Here is a 16,264-nt window from a genome sequence, read left to right on the forward strand (position 1 = left end):
GATATTTGCACCAGGCACAAACCCTGAGGTTTGACAGATCGGTACTGAGTGGGTCAGTGGAGGTAGTGAGATGATGGACACACTTCAGAGGTCAGAGGTCAGAGAAGAGACGCGTCACCGCTGAGAGTTTGTCAACAGACGTTGGATGGAACCAGGAAGACAGAACTCATCCTCAGAACTCTTCCTCTGCACAGTTGCTCAATGTAGTTGTTCTGAATATGATGGCGTGTTATTATCAGTGGTTACTCTAACTGTTCTGGTTATTATTAACAATTATATTATGATGTGATGTTCTTTTACTTGGTGGGACTTTAGTGTTTGTTGTTTTAGATAAGACAACCTCATGACGTCATTCATTTGGTCCAGACCAGGTCCAGACCTGGATGCATGCCAGTTCCACTTCATTCAGCTCATCAGTTTCCAGCTGTACCAGCTGTACCAGCTGTACCAGCTGTACCAGCTGTCCGTGCGTGTGGACGTGGACTTGTGTTTTACGATAAACAATCGGTGTTTCCTGAAAGTACCTATTTGATAGTCTTCAGTCTTCTGAACCGATGATAAATGTTCTACCAAACTACTGTCCTGGACCCGTACACAAAAAGACAGAACTCAATGTCATAATACATGTGTGTTCGGTTCAATGTTTATGACAAATTTGGCGAAAAGCTTCAAACTGTGCTCTGACGACAGCCTCACACTCAGTCTTTCAGGGAATTAGGACTTTTTTTTTTTCTTCTTCTTTTTTAAGAGCCACAAAAGGTCTGTAGCAAAGTCTGTGACAACTCACAAGCCATACTCATCCACGCTCATCGGACTTTAGAAATGACATTTCATTTGTGCAAGTATTGTATTTTGTATAGCTAGTACAATCGGAATATTTTCAGTGGTCTCCTCAGCTTTGATTTGAGGGTTGGACTAATTCTGTGCCAGTATCAAATGAATTGTTTAGTACCAGAAACTAAAAATAGCCTTTTGTTGTTTTGCTATTGTCATAGCTCCCCCTACAGGACTGTGGGGCTGGGAGTTTTTCACCACTGAACAGTAACACACACAGACAGAAGTGAGTTCAGAAAGAAATGAAAGGATGTGTGTGTGTGTGTAGGTGGGGGGGGGGGGGGGGTCATTAATATGGAGAAAGAGAGAATTGTAAAAGTCCACAAGAAAAGTCAATCAATTCTATTGTGACCGACAGCGCCCTCTAACGGATCTAATGGATTTATTTTCATGGTTATAAAGTATTTTTGGGTATTCTATCATGCAACAATCCCCTTGGATACAGCAGTGAATTTGTACAATAAAGTTGGTGGGAGAAATGTTGTTTTTTTCTCTTCTGTATTACGTGACGATAAAGCCACTTTTATATATTTATATATTTATAAGAACTTCAGTTGACAAGGCTATGAACTGTATCAGCAGCTGTACGTAGATGACGACACCTCATCTGATCCATTTCAATACCTTTAAAAAGTGACCATGTTAGAACAAGAACCACAGTTAAATGTTAGGACTAAAAGTTGAATTTGTCTTTTTAATTATCATCAAGGCTACCTGCTATTTTACCTTGAAAACCAATTATATATAATTATATATATACACATACGTGTATATATATAGACAATTGAAAATAGTTACTAAAATAACTATATTTCTGTTCATAACAAAATAACAATAAAAATATCAAGTTTATCTTTAGAAGAAAAAAACCCAAAGTGACAGGTTCGAGTGTGTGGCGTCAGAACAGAACCTCAGTTCACAGAACCAACCTGAGGACGTCAGTTACACACACACACACACACACACACACCGTTGTTGTATAGGATCATAGTCAAACTTCTTACAAAGCTCAGTTTCCATTTAGGTTTGTTGAAAATCTGATGTTGAGAGTTGAAAATATGTAATGTGTTTTGTTGATATTATTAAAAAAGAATTCAACTCCGGCCGTGAAGGATTTCTTCTGTTCCACTGACCTGTCAGTGACTTCTCATGCATTTAAAAGTGAACTTTAAAAGTGTTCTACGTGTGGATAAACAACATGGTGCAACTACGGCAGTTCAAGATCAACAGAACTTCACGTGTAATTCCCAGATCAACAGTATATGGAGTTACTGTTTTACGTTATTTTTTATAAATAACGTTGTTGAATAATGTCATATTTAGAACAGAAGTCCGTCAATAATCATTCGTGCTAAAGGAACGGACTCGTTCTGTCATTAACGCTCAGCTGTCATTTATTCTGAAATGTTAACGACTTCTGTCAGTCATACTCAGAGTTTGACTCTCGTTTATTTCCTTTTAATACTTTTCTCATTTACTGTGTTTGTTGTTTACGTTTATGCTTGTGTTTTAACATCGTGGTCGTTTGAGCTGCATGTTTTTGTCAACAATCTTGGCCAGTAAAGCTGATCCTGGTTCTAAATGTGACCCGGATCACTGTGGACTGGACCGTGTTACTGACGTGAGCCGAGTTCACCACTAGTTTGTGGACGAAGACCCTGGTTTTCAGTGTGAATGTAACCAAACGGCGACTCTGTGCCGTGAGCCCCGCTGGTGCCACCCGGAAACGTTACAAGGGCCGGAAAGGACCAGTGTTAAGGGAGCACACGTCACTCACTTTTACCCAAAAATATTACACCGACCATCCAAATCCCTCTCGGCCGTCGAAACCGCGCAAGCGACGTGAACTGTGGACAAGGAGGCTTTGGTGATTCTCAGAGGCTCGGTGTAAAGCGTCAGCGCTCGGCTCGGCCTCGTTGAAAATGGCTGTGGCTAACGACAGGAAAACGGCACGAAGAAATGGAAGCGCTCACTGTTAGCTAGGCGTCGAGAACAAGAAGCACAAGCGGCAGAAGAAGGCGTGACAGGCCGCATCCATCTGCAAAACCTGCTCGGCCACTGGATGCGTAGGTAAACACTTGCTGAATATAGCGTAGGCAGACGTATCTGCTAACGCTAGCATGGCGCTCTTATGCTTTTATTACCGTGCTTTACATTTATGGCTAACGTTAGCGGCCGCGCTGTGTGCTTTTCACGGTTCCGCGAGGCACCGACTACTGCGAACAACGAGTCGTTGTGACCGTGGTACTAATGTGAGCCGTGAACTTCAGCATCCAAATGTTGTCCCTTTCCTCCAAATGTTAGCGGATCTACGCCGCCTTAAGTGCGTCCGTTATTACTGTGTGTCTGGTGTTTACATTGGCGATGATCGTAATGATGCTATGGCTGTCCGCCTTTCTCTTCCCACCTTTCAGGATCGCTGATTTACATTAAAATGAACGGCAGTCACACATGCCATAGAAAATCTCCGTCATCTGCCGGGGACGCTCACTCCACTCCGGCTTCTTCGCAGCGATTAGAGGAAACGGTAAGTTTGGAAGAGGTGAGCAAAACCCAGATTGAAAAGTAAATGTTGCTGCTGCTGCTGCATGTGACACCGGTTGGCGGGTGGAACATCTGACATGTTCCAACTTCTCCAGAATCCACCATCACAACCTCAACATCTATCTGATCCCTTTAATCATACTGTAGTAGTACTGTAGTAGTACTGTAGTAAACCCAGTAAGATGTCACAGCTCCAGAAGCAACATTTACATTCAGACAACTTTGTTACTGAGCAACAAAACAACAGTAAAAACCAATGAACAGTCGAACACAAACAGGAATAACAACTGACTTAGAGTTAGTCGTTTAGTCGGTTAGTAAAAGTAGATGGTTTAGTGTTAGTAAGTAATTATTGTTGATGGCAATCTCAATTATTATTAATTATCTAATTATACCATTGTTATATATGGTTAAATATATATAATATATATATGTATGTTGTTGTTAGAATAAGGTGAGGACTGGGTGATAAAACATGTCAAATAAATGTCAACAAGTCGGTGACTAAATCGGACTCTGAAAATGAAAACAAAGACTTGTTTCTTGAAAATAATAATTCCGTCTTCTACAAATCAGTCCGACCGCCACGTCCTGTTCCCTCAGCTCCAGTTTAACACTAACCACAGGTAAAAACTCTTGGAATATTGACTGGAACATTCCTGATCTGAGCTCCATAGAGCTCTAACATGATTAGTGGAATGGACAGACTGATCATCCAATGGGAGGCCGGGCACCGCGTGTCACCAATGACCCTGTCAGGATCAGAAGTAGGCAGCTAGGAGGGGATGTGCCCACTGTCGTGAGGCCCACTGTCGTGAGGCCCACTGTCGTGATGCCCACTGTCGTGAGGCCCACTGTCGTGAGGCCCACTGTCGTGAGGCCCACTGTCGTGAGGCCCACTGTCGTGAGGCCCACTGTCGTGAGGCCCACTGTCGTGAGGCCCACTGTCGTGAGGCCCACTGTCGTGAGGCCCACTGTCGTGAGGCCCAATCTCGTGATGCCCACAATCTCGTGATGCCCAATCTCGTGATGCCCAATCTCGTGATGCCCACTCTCGTGATGCCCACTCTCGTGATGCCCACTGTCGCGAGGCCCACTCTCGCGAGGCCCACTGAGCCACAGCGTTTGTTGTACTTTTGTGACCTGACTGCACTACAACAGTGTACTGCATCAGTGTAAGGAGTACAGTGTAAGGAATACTGCTTCAGTGTGAGGAGTACTGCTTCAGTGTGAGGAGTACTGCATCAGTGTAAGGAGTACTTCAGTTAATGTTTAATATCTAATAGTTACCTGGTTTAACGTCGCCCTAGGAGTTTAGTTGACAAACCTTTTAGGTGAAACTTTCTTCTGATTGTGACACGAGGGGAGTTTTTAACCCTAACCATCTGTTAAAGGAGAAATACTTGGATTTATTCACAGCTAGTTGGTCTAAATGAAAACAAAGAAAGTAACTGCAGCAGAGAATATTTCCACGACGGGAATAAAGAAGTCCAAGTAGTTTCCTTCATTAAAAATCTCATTACAACAAGAGACTAGTCCTGTAACTAACAGTTAATATTCTACTGACGTCATGTAGCTCGGTTTGGTTTGGAAGAACCTGGTGGTTGGCTCAGAGTGCTCTAGTGAACCTCATGGTCCTTTTAGCCTCTGTGACTTCTGTGTCTGTTTGAATTCTGTTCTATTTTTCAGCTTTAGGATCTGCGCGGCTGCTCAGACGAGGACACTTGCTTAGATGACGGAATAACTGCTGTAACTCAAAGGCAAAAAGAAGAAGCCATTTCATCTGCTTCTTAATAAGGCTATTAAACATAATTGAAATAAGTCTGCTATATACTGACTACCTGACTTGTATTGGAAGTAAAGTGTGGTCAGAGGATGTTATAGTTAGCACAGAAGACTCGACTTTAAATTCGAGGTGACATGCTAGTAGTTGTAGAGCGAAGGCAAAGCTCCAGCTAAATTAAAGTTTCTCGTCAGTCAGTACTGGGATCATTGTTGACGGGGACCCCCGCACCCAATGTGCCAGTGAGTGGGAAATGTTCCAATTTGGAAAATACAATTTGGACATTATAGAAATGTTAAGTGGGCATCAGGCCCACCAGTTCAAAGGCCTTGGTTTAGATCGACAACTCCAGCATCAACAGCAAGTGCAACTTCACCAGCACCAGCTCCAGCAGCAGCAGCAGCAGCAGGCTGAGTCTTCTGGAGCTCTTCTGTCTGGACTTGGCTTGGGCCCTCTGCAGGGGACTAGAGGTAACGCCTTTTCTGATTCTGCCTCCATTTTTGCCAAGATGAGTGCCCCTCCTCCTCCTCCTCCTCCACCTTTACAACAACAGCCTTCTTCATCTCAAAGCTCTCGTTCAAAGTCCAGCAAGATGAGCAGCAGCAGCTCGAGCCATTCTTCAGGCTACCCACAGTTCCTGCGCTCTTTCCACCCTGCTGAGGCAGCGCTAGCACAGGAGCAGTTACACCCGGGTGTAGGACGCTTTGAGCACTTTGCAGGGGGGGGTGGCAGTAGTGGGAGTGCGGGGGGTTTAGGAGGGTTAGTGACACCGGCACCTCCGGCACCTCCTCCTCTTCATCCCGGCCTTTCTGTCCCCCAGGCGTCCCCTGGTCCCTCTTCCTCCTCTCCGTCCCCTTCGACCTCTGTGGCCAACTCTAACCACTCTTCCAGCAGCAGTGCGGTCAACTCATTGGGTCACCAGTTAGTCGGGGCCCAGTCCGATGCACGGAGCCTTCACCAACAGTTCAGTTGCATGTTGGCTGCTAATCAGTATTTCCTTTCTGGAGTGCCTGCTAATGCTAGCTTAGAGCAATTTCTTGTTCAGCAGGGAACTCACAACCACTTAGGGATCGGGTTGAGTCAGTCAGTTGCAGAGCCTAGTACCAGTCTTGCTCCACCTCCTGCTTTGCATTCTTCTCATTCTCATGGTCAGGCGCAGCAGAACCCGCAGCAGCCTCCGCAGCAGCAGCTTCCACCTCACACCCTTTCTCACCCTCATTCTCACCCTCACCATCCTCTTCACGCAGCTTCGCAACCCTCGTCCCTCAGTGGCTTCGACTTCCAGGGGATCCCGGTTCTTTCGTCGAATCAGATAGCCTCTTTAATGCAGCAGGAAGCGGGTTTGCCCCTCCCCTTACCCTTACATTTGTCATTGTCAAAAGATGACGGTAAAGGGGAAGCCACCGCAGGTGGCGGCGGCGGCAGCAGCAGCAGGAGGAAGAAGGCCATGGCGGGGTATCTGCCTCAGAGGAAGTCTGACAGCAGTAGTAATAGTACCAGTGCTCATGGGCACAGCGGTCACTCCAGTGGCAGTGGTGCAGCTCTTAGTCACGGTCAGCCGCCGGCTTTAATTGGGAGCGGGGTGGGAATGTCAAATATCGCCGGAGACCCGTCGTCCATTCTTGCTTCTTCATCGTCGTCATCATCATCTGTAGTTTCTTCCTCTTCCTCTTCTGCTCCCTCTTCCACTGCTGCCTCAGTACTAGTTACCAATGATTCTCACCTTCCTAAATCTGATAACCCCGGCTCACTGCACGACAACTGCACTGAGTCTGTTTACAGCTGTGGGGAGTGTGGCAAAAGCTTTCCTCATCTTTCAAGCCTCCGCAGGCATTTACGCATGCATGAGCCGACCGCAGCAGGTACTAGCAATACAGCCACTACTGGCCCGAACCCTGTCCACATTAAGACACAGTCTGATCCCAGCCTTCCCCATTCAACCCAAGAAAGTATTCAGCCTACATCTAACTCTTGTCCTAGCCCAGACAAATTATTCCATTGCCCTGAGTGTGGCAAAGGCTTTAAGAAAAAAGGGCACCTTCTCCAACACGGTGTTATACACTCTTCTGCCCGCCCATATGGCTGCCCCACCTGCTCTCGGGCTTTTAACCGTAGGGAGTCACTGACGCGCCACGAGAAGATACATGAGGAAAAGCCGTTCAGATGTCCCGCTTGTGGTCGTGCCTTCCGTGAAAGCACATCTCTTCTCAACCACGCTGCCTCGGGCACCTGCGGCAAGCCAGGTAGGGGACCCAAACAACGGGGAAGCAAGTCAGGAAACGATGGAGAGGACAGAGTCAGGGCAGGGGGCGGAGGAGGTAACGGAGGAGGAGGAGGGGGGACTTGTCATAGCAATAGGGGGGTTATTTATGGAAAAACTGAGGAAGAGGAAGGTGTTATCGTTGTGGGGGAAGGAGAGCCAAAGTCGAGGTTAGGTTGTGAAGGTCTGTTTCAGTCTGGAAGGGGAGGGGATTCAAATGACAGGGACAGAACAGATGGTAAATACCCCACTGACTACTCTCGGAATCGTTACACAGGCTACCACGATGACCATCGATCTCAAGGTAACCCATCTCCGTGCTACTCTGGTGCCTCCCCCTGTGGAAGTGGGATGGCAGGACCAGCTCTGAGAAAGGCACCCTTGGCCCCGACACTGCATCCACACTCACAGAGCCACAGCCAGCACCATCACCTGCAGCAGCACCCTCACCTGCCCCTCTCTTCTCTACTGGATGATTCAGAGGATGATGTCACTAGCTCGGTCAATAATGCAATTTCTGCTATAACGGCAGCTAACAACAGTGGAAGTAGAGGAGACGATAGGGGAGACATCATAGGAGGCCTGCTAGGTGGTCTTGGTTTAGGTCCCCTGGGTCCACCTTCGTCCACGGCTGGAATGGATAAGAATTTCAAAGGTAGCGGAAGTCAGGAGGCCATGAGCACCAATCCACAGAATGCCACTTCCAAACCCAAACGGCCCCGTAAACCTAGAGCTAAGAAAGACGCTGCGGCGGGGGGACCGCCGAAGCGTAGGCAGTATACCCCGAGAACGGGGGCCAGCGGCCTGCCACGCACTCACCTCTGTAGCGTCTGCGGTAAGGGATTCGCACGTCGCGAGACGCTACGCAGACACGACCGCATCCACACCGGTGAAAAGCCTCATCACTGCACAATTTGCGGAAAGTATTTTAGAGAGGCTTTTCACCTGAGCAAGCATCAAACCGTGCACTCTGGGGCAAAAAATTACAAATGCAGCATTTGTGGCAAAGAGTTCGGTTACTCCCAGAGCCTCCGCAGGCACAGCAAACTCCACCAGAAAGGAGAGTTGGAAGAAGTTCCCACCACACCAGCTGCAGAAAACCTTAACAGCTTTAACCCAAACCCTCAATGTAGCGTGGCTCCAGACCGGGGCCCGAACCAAGCGCCGAGCACCTCCTCCTATTACTCCTACCCTCAAGATATCAAACCTCAAGAGAGCAATTCCCAGGCACAGCCTCCGCCCCCGACCCACCCGCAACCCCTACCTCCTCCTCGCCTCTACACCTGCGCTATATGCTGGAAATCATTTCGCCATCACTTCCACCTGACCGCTCATCACCAAACAGTCCACGAAAGTGGCGGCGAAAAGCTGTTTTCCTGTGAAGTTTGCGGTAAAGCCTTTGCCTACTCCAATAGCCTCACCCGACACAGGCAGTCGCAGCACGGCATGACCCGGGCCGAGCCGAGCGCCCAACAAGAAGGCATCGGCTCTGGAGACAACAGAGGTGGCGCCGACGTTAATCAGTCCACCTCGGAGAGCGAGGCCGCCACCAACGTCCTGCTACAGATGGCTCCCTCCACAGAAAGCCACGGAGGGGAGAGTCTGAGTGTTGTTACCCACAGCCACCAGCAGCCCCCCCCACAGCCTCCGGCTGGTTACTCTCCCCTCTTTTACGATGCTGCGGCGGCGCCGTCTTTCTCCCAGCCTCTACCTCCAAATTCTACAATCATGCCCCCGCAGCACCCCCACTCTCCAGCAGGGGTCAAAGGAGAGCACATTTACCCAGCTGGATCCCGTAGCCGTACGCTTCACACCACAGCCCCATTCCAGCCTCTTACGGAACTGCCCTCCACTGAACATCACCATCTGCATCACCATCACCATCACTCCCACCATCATTCTCATCATCAGTCAGGTCCGCAGTCTCAGCAACAACTCGACTGCAGCGTCCAGTCATTACACGATGAGAAAAGGCACCACAAGAAGAAAAAAAAAAAGTCAGACAGGACAGAGTGGAGGGAACCCCACGATTTAGTCAGATATGACGCAAGCAAACAGAAGAGAAAGATAAGTTGTACAATCAGAGGGCAGCCGGAAAAAAAACCCGGCTCCCTTCGTTTGACCATTAGGCGTGGAGAAGGATCAGGGGGCGGTGCTTATAAGCTTGTCAAAACTGCTGGAATGAAGGCGCAGATCCTGTCCGCTCTCAAAGTCCCAGTCAAATGTTTCGGCTGTCCTTTATGCCCCAACTCCGTGTTTTCCCGCAAAGCGGGTCTTCTTGTCCACATGGCTGTCAAACACCCGCAGAAAGCCTCGACCGCCCGGGAGCGACTGGGCTGCAGCGTGTGTGGGAGGCAGTCTGGCAGACCTCTGGCGGCCTTCATCCACCGGGCCACCCATCGTGACAGAGGGACCTTTTCCTGTCGACGCTGCTCTGCTTGTTTTTGGAATCCCACCCTTCTTCACAGGCACAAGGTGTCCTGCCGCCGCAGGGCCAAGGGGCTGCAGCGGGGGGGCGGCCGGAGGCTGAGGCTGTCAAAGAGAGCAGGCGAGAGACGGACCGCTGGAGCTCAGGATGCAACGCCGCTCTCGCGGGAGTCGTACACGTACTGAGCGTGTTGTGGGCAGAACGCAGAACTGTGGCTGAAGAACCGGGACAGGAAGGAGCGTCTCCGTGGGTTCCGTGCGCCTGTTGTGTTGTTCTGCTGACAGTTAGAATGAGTGTGTTAACAACTACTGTACAATATCACCAGGACATCTTCAAAGACACGTGACTGTTGGCGTAGGATCATTAACCCCTGAAGTGCGTTGACACTATGCTTGACTGACACTGTGCGGATCCTAGACCAGTGTGTAGGTGCACTGACCTGCTCATAGAGCTCTCTCTCTCTCTCTCTCTCTCCCTCTCTCTCCCACTCCGTAGATTCCCTGCTACTCTGGCTGTATGAAAACCGTCTGCTGTGTACTCTGTCTAGTTGTCGTTCACGTAGAGGCTCCAAGGATTTTCTTTTTCTTTTTTAAACGTAAAGTGCATTTATTAGAAGTGAGGACACGGGGACACACACCTTTGTTGATAGTTTGTCGCTGCATGTTTGTTCTCTGGTCGAGGTTTTTGCCGAGGTTGTAAAATCACTTCTATATCGTGTGTTTTATTCATTAATCCCTGACGTTTGTTGTGTAACACTTGATTTTGAAGTTACTATAAATACCCCGGTGATTTAATCACGTATAAATAAAAGGTCAACGTCGCTGATGATTAGCATTTTAAGGATGGTGTTCCTGCCAAAATGAACATTCGTTTGACAGCCTTTCCTGTTCTGTTCACCTTCTGCATTTATTTGATATTCCCTAGCTTTTATACCAAGAGACTGAACTCGGTGACTGTAACACGTTCTTTGTATGCTCTTTTTAGCAGTGATTATTTCTTACAGTACTTCCTGGTGTGTTAAAGGACCCGTAATCATAGAAGCTAACCTACTATTCCACGTATTTATGTGTGTTTCATACCAGTCTTATACTAAACCTCCTTTAACCTTTTTTGCTGAGTTGCAATCATATTCTCACTGTCCAGCTTGTTTGTGTTTTTTTTTTTCTTCTAAAGAATTTCACCTTATTTACATATAAAGTGTTCATTTCCATGTCAAACCTTTTTTTTCTTTTAGAGAAAATACTAGTTTTAGTACATTTCTATCATTATTTACTGAGAAGTCAGTAGTTGATTATATTTCAGAAATGAATAAACCTTAAGTGTATTAATTAGTTTTGCTTTCATTTCTTAGACAACGTTGAAAAAACACGGTACAATATATTTAGCTCTCTCGACCCTGTGACGTCATATCCTGTGGATGACATTTTTGAAGTTGTGGTTAGCATTATAATGAATTTTTAAAATAATTGAAATAGTCCCTGTCCTTGAAATGATTTCATGAAACTTCCCACTCACTTCCACGAGATGGCAGTAAGTATCTCATTCATGACACGGTATTCCTCAGCTGTGAACAAGTGTAGCAGTCACATGACCAGTAGACAGATCGTTAACAGTCGATCGTTTCACAGGTTTTATTTGCACACCAACAGACGTGGACTTCCTCACATCAACTGTTCAAAACAGCACACACTTTCACCGATCCGTGATCGGAACCTTTCTGTCCTGTAGTTGATCAGTGTCACAGAACTGTTGTTATTGGCCGTCAGTCGGTGTTCGTCCACACAGGTCAGTGAACAGTCAATCCTCCGTGTCTGCATGATGTAGTGGACGTGTAAAAAAAACAAAAACACAGAACCAGAACCAGACGTGCACGCTCCGGTTTACAGTTGGTTCTAGACGGTTAACCCAGTTTTACGACAGGAAATGATACATATGGTAAGTTACAGTTGATTACAAAAAATAACTTTCTGATCACTGCGCAATTTTAAGTCTGGCCAGTAGGTGCACTGTAACGTTTAAAAGACTAGACTTCTTTAAGGTGTGGTAAAGATAATTAACGGTCATTGATTATTGCGCTAATTGTTTAAGCACTCTAAATTTAACGTACAAAATGATTTTAATTAGCTAATAAATAGGGCGGCGCCATCATCTGGAACCGCCACCGTTTCACTGACGTCATACCGTCTAATGAACGGCGGGCCGCTGATAGATAAGATACAAAACAGTTGGATTATTCAGTATTATTCTGGTGGGAACATCGCAGTCTCGGTCTCGGGGCAGAGTAACGCGGTCGTGACGACGCACAGCTGTGTTCTCGTCAGTCCTTGAGTGGCGGCCGTGGCCGTGGACTCATGTGCTCCGCACCTGTACACTAGATCACACGGCACTCGCGCTTTTGTGTTTCGAACTTGTCTCACGCGGCAGGAGCATGCAGTCAGACAATCCGAGCGGGAGAGGTTAGCCGACCTACTTTTAACTAATAGGCGCTCGCGAGGGGTGGAGCCACGACTTGCGTTGGCCAATGGGAGTCAAAGCCGCGAGCATCTAGGCCTGGATTCCGCGTGCCTCATCCACGTGAGCTGGAACAGCTATTGTACGCCGGGAGGCAACGTGCTGAAGCCACGGTGAAAAAACAGCACACTCACGTTTTCTGTGGATTATGAGGGAAGTGGAAAAGCCACGCAGCACCCGCTGAGGGTCGAGGGAACACCACATGACAACTGTTATATTTGGTACTGACTCGGTCTGGGGACGAGAAGTGCCGTCACACCGCTGACACGGCCCTGCGCCATGAGTTGTACGGCACACACACCAACCCGTGTACGCCACTGTTTGTAGCTGTCAGCCTGACCAAACAAACAGCTGCCGCTCCTCGAGCTGTGGCACGAGTGTAGGTGTGTCTCATAAATAATGACTCGGCAGCACCGGGGATCAGTGGAAACAGGGTTCCGCCCCTCCCCAACCCTGCGTTGGCTTTTTTTTTCTCGTACAGCCGTGACGTCACGTAAACTGCCCGTGTCCGTTCCAGCTGAGAGGGAGAGAGGGAGAGAGGGTGAGTGAGGAGTGAGAGAGGACGGTCGGACGTGGACGTCCCGCGGCCTAGACACAAACCCGAGCCCGTGCGCCAGTGACTGTGGATCCACAAAAGTACAGGGGGAGAAAGAGGAAACTACCCCTCCTCCTCCTGCTCCTCACCCTCCTCCTCCTCCTCCTCCTCCTCCTTCTCCCGCTGACGGACAGCAGAGCCCGACAGCAGAGGAGATAAACACCAATGCAACTTGTCATCTGACCAACTCGGCCGCCGCTGTCGTCGCTCGGCGTTGTTTGTTTGTTTGTTTGTTGTTTTCTGCGCACACCGTCTTCTTGTCTGTTTTGTCCGACATTTCTTTTTTTTTTCTTTTTTTTTTTTTTGCATCGCAACTGTTTGATTTTGTCAACACTTCGGACGAGGAGCTCGTCAGTGACATTTTTCTTTCCTCCATTCTGCGTCGTCTTCGTCTCTTCTTTCTTTTTAGCCTCTCTGCGTGGGTTTTTGTGTAGTTATTATATTATGGACACTCTTCCCTCCCACTCGGTTGTTCTGACTGTCCCTCCCACACTGGCCCTCTGAGAATAACAGCCTGCTCCACTGCACACTTCAAACAACACATGGCTGCAATGGAATACTTCGAGGAAAAGATTCCTGCAGGAAAATAAGGAATTGTCCGCAGCTGCAAGACAAAGGTAAAAAGTTGCACGTGTTTTGTTTTGTTTTTTAAAGACTGTTGTGTCATTATGACTGTTTCACACCGGGGGTCACTGTGGCAACTGTGCTTGATTCATCTCCATGAACACCTCTCTCCACCTGCAGTGTCACCCAGCGCACTCGCCCCGTCGGTGGGTGCTTCACTCAGATTCCCTCGCCCCCTTCAAGTGCCCCAGCCAGGTGTCTAATCTAATCCTGCGCCCCCATCTGGTCTACCATGTCTAGGCAGCTCTCTCAACTACCGACCCCCGACCTGCCAGCAGGAGCCAGCCCACAGTTTGGAGGTTGTACTCAGCCCGCGGGCTCGCTCACAGGGACCCATCTGAACCCGATGGCGGGGCTGAAGTCCCTGCTGCAGCACCCCATGAAGGGGGACCAGAGTTTAAAACCCCCCTGTGAGGGCAAAGGTGAGTGACAGGCACTCACACACTGGCATCATGGGTCATTTTAATGGATGTGTTGGCGTGTGGGCTGCGTCCCACACCTCCAGTCTGGGCTCTGCTGTCTCCATGAACACTACTAGTTAGCTGTTAGCATTTAGTCGTACTGTAGTACTGTGCTACTGTAGTACTGTGGTACTTTGCTACTGTAGTACTGTGCTACTGTGCTACTGTAGTACTGTAGTACTGTATAGATACTTTAATCAACAACAGTTAATCTTATATTTCCAGCCCTGGCGTTCATTCACAGTTTCATTCTAAAAATCCTCATTTTCCACATTCCTGACCAAACGTTGACCAAACGTTGACCAAACGTTGACCAACCGTTGACCAACCGTTGACCAAACGTTGACCAAACGTTGACCAACCGTCGACCAACCGTTGACCAAACGTTGACCAACCGTCGACCAACCGTTGACCAAACGTTGACCAAACGTTGAACAACCGTCGACCAAACATCGACCAACCGTCAACCAACCGTTGACCTGGCTGTGTCTCTGACAGATAAGGACCGACTGGACCTGGACGAGGACTCCCTGGGAGTCTGCTCCATGAGGAGCGGCAGTGGACTAGGCAGCGGCGCTAACAACAGCGGCGGCGGCGGCGGCGGCTGCGCGGGGGTTGGCGGTCCCACTGGCAGCAGTGGAGGAGGAACCTTCAACCAGTTCCTGGGACCTCTGTGGGATCGCAGCCTGCCCACAGACGGCAGTCTTTTCCAGCTGCAGTACATGGACTTGGAGGAGTTTCTGACGGAGAACGGAATGGGCAGCATGCACAACAACAACAGTTCCAGTTCGGCCCAGATCCCCTCGCAGAGTTCCCCGTCAGCTGTGCCCAGCCAGAGTTCCCAGTGCCTCCCACCTTCATCTCCTCCTGGCTCCACGTCCTCCTCTCCCTCGTCCTCTTCCTCCCCGTCGCTGATTGGTTTGGAGGTTGTTCAGCCACAGAGCCTGGCAGGAGGAACCGACTGTCTGCACGGTAAGTCCCCCCCACCCGTCCCCCCCGGAACCCCCACGCACACACATGACACTAGAACCCACAAGTGAGTAATGTTTGGAGTCCAATTGACAGAAAGAACTGTTTAGAACCGAGTTCTTGTCACTGATTAAAAAATAGTGACTGGTGACTGCGTTGAATTAAAGTGTTTGAAGAAGATGGTGAAGAAAGAACGAAGGTCTGAGTTTGACGAGTCGCTCTGACAGGCAGTGACATGTGACCTGTGTCCTCCACCACAGTATCATCAGAGTTCTCTCTCAGCCACTCATTAATGTGCAGCAGAGAGAGAGAGAGAGAGAGAGTGTGTGTGTGTGTGTGTGTGTGTGTGGTTGCGTGTCTTTAAATCTCTCTCCACTTCACACGCCACAGCCATGTGCACGTGTTAGTACACGTGCAGAGAGTACTGGAGTGAGGGAACAAGTGTGGGCCGGGCCAGCAGACATGTAGGGGGAGGAGTCTGGAGGGGGAGGAGCCAAAGTCAGTTTGACTGCTGCTGGACTTCAAACCCATCATCACAGATGAATGTATTACACTGATAACTCCGACACACACACACACAACTGTACTGTACTGTACTGTACTGTACATGCAGTGTATATATGTATACTACATATATACACTACATGTATGTAGTGTATATATCTACTGCAAATATACATATATGTAGTACAAATATATATATATATATACACTACATATATATGTAGTATATACTGTATGTGCTTTGTGCTAATACAGTCATATATTTTCAGCTTTAACAGTTTATTCATTCTGAAGACAGAATATTAAAACACAACAAATATTAATATGAATAATAATTTTAATATTAATAACTGGCTCCAGCCACTGAGTGATGACACATATATTCCCCAGAAAATACTTCTTTCTTTCTATGCAGACGACACAGTACTTTTTATATGTTCTACTGATTTTCTAAGTGATAGATATGTTTTATTTATATTTTATTAATGAAAGTTAGAATTTCTTTTTCATTATCCCAGAATAATCAATATTTGACTCTGTAACAGTAGAGTTCTGTATCCTGTACCTGTAAGAAGTGTTCTGAGTCAGTACTCTGGGATCATCAGTTTGACATGGATCCATGGTCCTGGTTCTGGTCCTGGTTCTGGTCCTGGTTTCACTCAGCTGTTGGTAAATCACATTTCTTCACATTAGTGAAAGTGACTTCAGACTGTTTAGCTGTTATGGCTCGAGGAATCAGTTAGGTAAGGTG

General features: G+C 47.9%; 2 protein-coding genes across 6 annotated transcripts in view; both read left to right on the forward strand.

Annotated features, from left to right (window-relative positions):
* The first annotated feature begins 2,339 nt into the window (after positions 1 to 2,339).
* Positions 2,340 to 10,675, forward strand: LOC103387838 (zinc finger protein 865). 3 transcript variants are annotated; one of them, XM_008322630.3, is made up of 4 exons: positions 2,340 to 2,904; positions 3,249 to 3,361; positions 5,068 to 5,631; positions 7,699 to 10,675. In XM_008322630.3, exons 3-4 carry the CDS (start codon positions 5,415 to 5,417, stop codon positions 10,032 to 10,034), a joined length of 2,553 nt encoding a protein of 850 aa, XP_008320852.1. In that variant the 5' UTR covers positions 2,340 to 2,904; positions 3,249 to 3,361; positions 5,068 to 5,414; the 3' UTR covers positions 10,035 to 10,675. The 3 variants fall into 3 exon arrangements, with proteins under 3 accessions (XP_008320852.1, XP_024917028.1, XP_024917027.1); XM_025061260.1 differs by having other exon boundaries at positions 2,340 to 2,900; XM_025061259.1 differs by lacking the exons at positions 2,340 to 2,904; positions 3,249 to 3,361; positions 5,068 to 5,631 and adding an exon at positions 5,638 to 7,404.
* A 642-nt stretch (positions 10,676 to 11,317) lies between these two features.
* The window catches only part of dbpb (D site albumin promoter binding protein b), a 7,730-nt gene continuing 2,783 nt past the window's right edge, over positions 11,318 to 16,264 (forward strand). Inside the window, exons 1-4 of one of the 3 annotated variants that reach the window (XM_008322634.3) lie at positions 11,318 to 13,572; positions 13,700 to 13,725; positions 13,820 to 14,001; positions 14,539 to 15,012. In XM_008322634.3, coding sequence (XP_008320856.1) covers positions 13,926 to 14,001; positions 14,539 to 15,012 — 550 coding nt within the window. In that variant the 5' untranslated portion in view covers positions 11,318 to 13,572; positions 13,700 to 13,725; positions 13,820 to 13,925. Of the gene's footprint in view, positions 13,573 to 13,699; positions 14,002 to 14,538; positions 15,013 to 16,264 lie in introns of all 3 variants that reach the window. The other 2 variants (XM_008322632.3, XM_008322635.3) reach the window with 2 other exon arrangements.

Source organism: Cynoglossus semilaevis, chromosome 13 (genome assembly GCF_000523025.1).
Source record: "Cynoglossus semilaevis isolate Cse_v1.0 chromosome 13, Cse_v1.0, whole genome shotgun sequence".
Classification (NCBI taxonomy): domain Eukaryota; kingdom Metazoa; phylum Chordata; class Actinopteri; order Pleuronectiformes; family Cynoglossidae; genus Cynoglossus; species Cynoglossus semilaevis.

Coding starts and splice junctions, on each gene's coding strand:
- LOC103387838 (XM_025061259.1), top strand. CDS start 5,670: ATGAGTGCCCCTCCTCCTCCTCCTCCTCCACCTTTACAACAACAGCCT. Junction 7,405..7,698: donor GGGCACCTGCGGCAAGCCAG/GTAGGGGACCCA, acceptor ATCGTTACACAG/GCTACCACGATGACCATCGA.